The sequence below is a fragment of the Tupaia chinensis genome, unplaced genomic scaffold (genome assembly GCF_000334495.1).
Source record: "Tupaia chinensis unplaced genomic scaffold, TupChi_1.0 Scaffold000623_1, whole genome shotgun sequence".
Classification (NCBI taxonomy): domain Eukaryota; kingdom Metazoa; phylum Chordata; class Mammalia; order Scandentia; family Tupaiidae; genus Tupaia; species Tupaia belangeri.
In genome coordinates, this window is record NW_006160143.1 from 1,167,370 (window position 1) to 1,171,956 (window position 4,587).

Here is a 4,587-nt window from a genome sequence, read left to right on the forward strand (position 1 = left end):
CAAACAGATTTCAATTATTTTTCACTCAAATAAATTCAAAATTTAATTGCATCTCTCCATGAACTTTCTGTAGCCTGCTTGTGTTCCTAACTGGCCTGTTTTAGATCTCAGAATCAGTTTAACTGACTACAGAAAGGAGTGAAGCAAATTTTAGTGAATGATCAGTATCCTAATTCCAAGATGTTCTTTATCCTCCTTTTTACCTTCACAGATGACATGGCTAATGACCAGTGGGAATCAGACAGTGGTGACTGAGTTTTTCTTTTCCATGTTCCCACGTTTGCATGAAGGTGGTCTCTTATATTTTATTCCACTGCTTCTCATTTATGGATTTATCATAACTGGAAACCTAGTGATATTCATTGTCGTCCAGTTGGACCCAGCCCTGCACACCCCCATGTATTTCTTCATCAGTGTCCTCTCCTTCCTGGAGATCTGGTATACCACGACCACCATCCCCAAGATGCTCTACAACCTAGTCAGCGAGCTGAAGACCATCTCCCTGGTGGGCTGCCTCATGCAGATGTACTTCTTCCACTCGCTTGGCATCACAGAAGGCTGTATCCTGACAGCAATGGCCATCGACAGGTACATAGCTATCTGTAATCCCCTCCGTTACCCAACCCTCATGACTCCCAAACTTTGTATCCAACTGACAGCTGGATCCTGCATTTGTGGCTTTCTCCTTGTGCTCCCTGAGATAGTATGGATTGCCACTCTGCCTTTCTGTGGTTCCAACCAGATCCACCAGATATTCTGTGACTTCACACCTGTGTTGAGCTTGGCCTGCACAGATACAACTCTGGTGGTCATCGTGGATGCTATTCACGCCGTGGAGATCCTGGCGTCCTTCCTGGTCATTGCCCTGTCCTACATCCGGATCATCATGGTGATCTTGGGGATGCCCTCAGCTGAGGGCCGTCACAAGGCCTTTTCCACCTGCGCTGCCCACCTTGCTGTATTCTTGCTGTTTTTTGGCAGCGTGGCTCTTATGTATTTGCGATTCTCAGCCACCTACTCAGTGTTTTGGGACACAGTGATTGCTGTCACTTTTGTTATCCTTGCTCCCTTCCTCAACCCCATCATCTACAGCCTCAGAAATAAGGACATGAAAAATGCTATTGGAAGGCTTTTCCATTATCAGAAAACGGCTGCTGTGGCTGGGAAATAGATTCATCCTGGAGACTAGAAAGCTTCTTGGAAGTTCATGTGTTCACTGTTTCTTGTCTTGTCCATGAGTGTGCTCTTTCTCTATTGCTATATTATTTGCTCTATTACTAATAACAAGAATAATAAACTGCTGTGTCCAGATCATTGTTAATAGTATATGGCTTGAGTACATCAGTGTTCCTTACAGGATTGCAGCAGCCGAAGTTTGTGGATTCTCCTCTTGTAACACAGTTGGCCTCCTGCTCACACAGCCCCAGCTGGGCTTCTGCTCTTCTCCTCTGTGATCCCACATTCCAGTGGGACCTGGGTAAGATAGGAAAAGTGATGACAGACAAGATATTCTCTTTTTCCTTTTCTTTTCTTTTCTTTTCTTTTCTTTTCTTTTCTTTTCTTTTCTTTTCTTTTCTTTTCTTTTGAATGTTTTTCTTTTCTCTTTTCTTTTCTTTTCTTTTCTTTTTTCTTTTCTTTTCTTTTCTTTCCTTTTTTTTTTTTTGAGAGGTTTTTGCTATAGAGCGAATGTGCTTGCCAGACAGACAGAAAGAGACAGAGAGACAGAAAGTGAGAAATCACCCCCTAGGGGGGTGGCCACTTTTCTTTTCTTTTCTTTTCTTTTCTTTTCTTTTCTTTTCTTTTCTTTTCTTTTCTTTTCTTTTCTTTTCTTTTCTTTTCTTTTCTTTTCTTTTCTTTTCTTTTCTTTTCTTTTCTTTTCTTTTCTTTTCTTTTCTTTTCTTTTCTTTTCTCTTTTCTTTTCTTTTCTTTTCTTTTTTCTTTTCTTTTCTTTTCTTTCCTTTTTTTTTTTTTGAGAGGTTTTTGCTATAGAGCGAATGTGCTTGCCAGACAGACAGAAAGAGACAGAGAGACAGAAAGTGAGAAATCACCCCCTAGGGGGGTGGCCACGCCACAATCCCTTCTCCTCCATTCTCCTCTTGGGATCTTGGGCATGCACGCACACGTGCCCGGTGTGAGTTTTAAGCTACTGGGTCTGGGACTCAAACTGCCATCGACTACGTGGGAGTCCAGCGATATAACCATTATGCCAACTGCTGATCCCCAGACAAGATAGTTCTGAAAATTCCCACTGTTAGCTTTCACCAGTTCTTTTCCAGCAACAAATCTCCTTTCAGTCCCTACCCCATGTAAATGAACAGTTTCTTGATACTTGTAGCTAATTGAGACTGAAAATTTCAATCAGCAAGCAAGAACTGATTCTGTAAATGTTGTACTACAGAATTTTAGGCCCAATGGGATTTCCCCAAAATTAACAGCAACAGTACTCCTATTATTTCTCTAGTATGCTATTATTTAAAATATTTTTATATATATGAATCCTTTTGAAATTTAAACTACCTTGAAGTAAGTAGGTTCACCATCACTTGCATCTATTTATTTATTTGAGAAAGAGAAGAGAGAGAAACATCAAGAGAGATGGGCCCTTCCAATAAGATTTCATCGTGTCTTGATCCTCCTGCCAGTTGGTTTGCCAGCAGGTTAGGCTTATGGTGCATATCTCTGCACCTGACCTTTGTAGGTTGGCTCAGGCATCAAACCTGGGCTTCCCATGTGGTCCCAGCTTCACAGTGCCTGGACCATATCACCATTATTTACTAAAACTAAAGCTTAAAGAAGTTTAATGACTTGCTTCAGTTCTTCTGGATAGAGCTGAGATTTAATCTTAGGTACTCTTCTGCATTCTCTGTCCCCAGGACATACACTATTTTGTTTAATCTACTTGATACTAAAACAAACAAACAGAAACAAAAAACAAATTCTTGAAAGTTTCATGAAAAATGAGCAGTTCTCAGTATGTCTTAGGAGTCTCTGGTTCTTTCCTCTGTGAATTTCTCAGCCTTCAGGTAATTGTGGCCCCATGAAAAGACTGTTGGATTAAGATATTCAAGGATCAGATTTTTTCATACCTTTTTCTGCCATTAACTTATGCCATTTTCGATTCTCCATTAAATCCTTTGGCCTCCAGTGTCATGTTCTACAACTGTGATTGACTTATATCAATCTTTTCCCAAACTGGTGGATCATCAGAACTTACAAGTTAGAAAATATGAAAGTAGGGGTCAGCAGGTTGTATAATGATTAAGATGCTGAACTCCCACATAGTTGATGGTGGTTTGAATCCCAGACCTGGAGGTTTGAAAATCATACTAAGTGCATGTGCACGTATACCCAAAATTCCAAAAGGAAAATAGAGGAGAAAGGATTGCAGTGCGGCCATTACCTCCGGAAGGTGTTTTCTCACATTCCCTCTCACTCTTTCTCTGTCTCTCTCTGGTGAGTGCATGTGCCCTATTGCAAAAATATTTAAAAATAAAAATATGAAAGTGAAGCCCAGGTATTTGCATTTCTGAAAATCTCCCAAGAAAATTCTGAAGACGAGTAAGATTTGTGAACAGCTAAGTCAGAAGGCTATTAAAGTCTTTCTATTCCTAAGGGGTCTTTGATACTCATAAAAGCTAGCTTTTTAAAAACAATTTCTGAATCGATAACAAGGACTTTGCATGTATTATCTCATTTATCATCAAAAACTTTTTTATTTAGATAAGAATCAGTAAACAACGAGTTCAATAACTGGCCCAAGTATACCAAGTTAATTGTCAGGAATTTAGAGCAGAAACCCAACCCTGTCTGGTGCCAGAGCCAGGATTTTTTTTTTTTTTAAGATTTTTGCCATAGGGTATGTGTGCTCACTAGAAAGAGACACAGAGAGAGAAAAGGTGAAAACTCATTCCTAGGGGGCATGGCCATGCCACAATCCCTTCTCCTCCACTCTTGGTTCTTAGGCACGTACACACAGGCCCAGAGAGGTTTTCAAGCCACCAGGTCCAGGATTCAGGTCATGATATAGGCCATTTTAACAGCAAAATAAATAAATAGAAAGGGTGATTCAGCACCTTAACAGTCATGCTACCTGCTGACTGGAACCAGTTCTTTATTGGTTCATGATCTCATTGTATCTTTTTCACAGATCTTTCACCTTAACCAAGAAAACTGAGAAGGGTTCCAAAGATAATTAAGTATTTAGTGACTAAGTGTTATAATTATTTATTATGCATAAAATGGTGAAAGGGCTTACTCTGCTAGTCTTCATGACTGATTTATATTTTTAAAAAGTCAGAATAATGGGACCAGCAATTGGTGTAATGGCTGTGTCACTCGATTGCCATGTAGTCAACCATGGTTTGAATCCTGGACCCAGTGGCTTAAACTCACACTGGGTGCATGTTCATGTGTGCCCAAGATCCCGAGAGAAGAATGGGAGCAGAAGGAATTGTGGTGTGGCCATCCCCCCGGGAGGTGATTTCTCACTGTCTGTCTCTATGTCTGTTTCTGTCTTACCCTATGCCCCCTATACAAAAACTTTCTAAAAAAAAAAAAAAAATCAGAGTAATAACTCTACACCAAACA

The 4,587-nt window shown here is 40.2% G+C and overlaps 1 protein-coding gene across 1 annotated transcript; it reads left to right on the top strand.

The window, feature by feature from the left end:
* The first annotated feature begins 202 nt into the window (after positions 1-202).
* Positions 203-1,171, top strand: OR6K6 (olfactory receptor family 6 subfamily K member 6). Its single transcript, XM_006159073.1, has one exon. The coding sequence runs from the start codon at positions 212-214 to the stop codon at positions 1,169-1,171; it is 960 nt and encodes a 319-aa protein (XP_006159135.1). The 5' UTR covers positions 203-211.
* Positions 1,172-4,587: the final 3,416 nt, after the last annotated feature.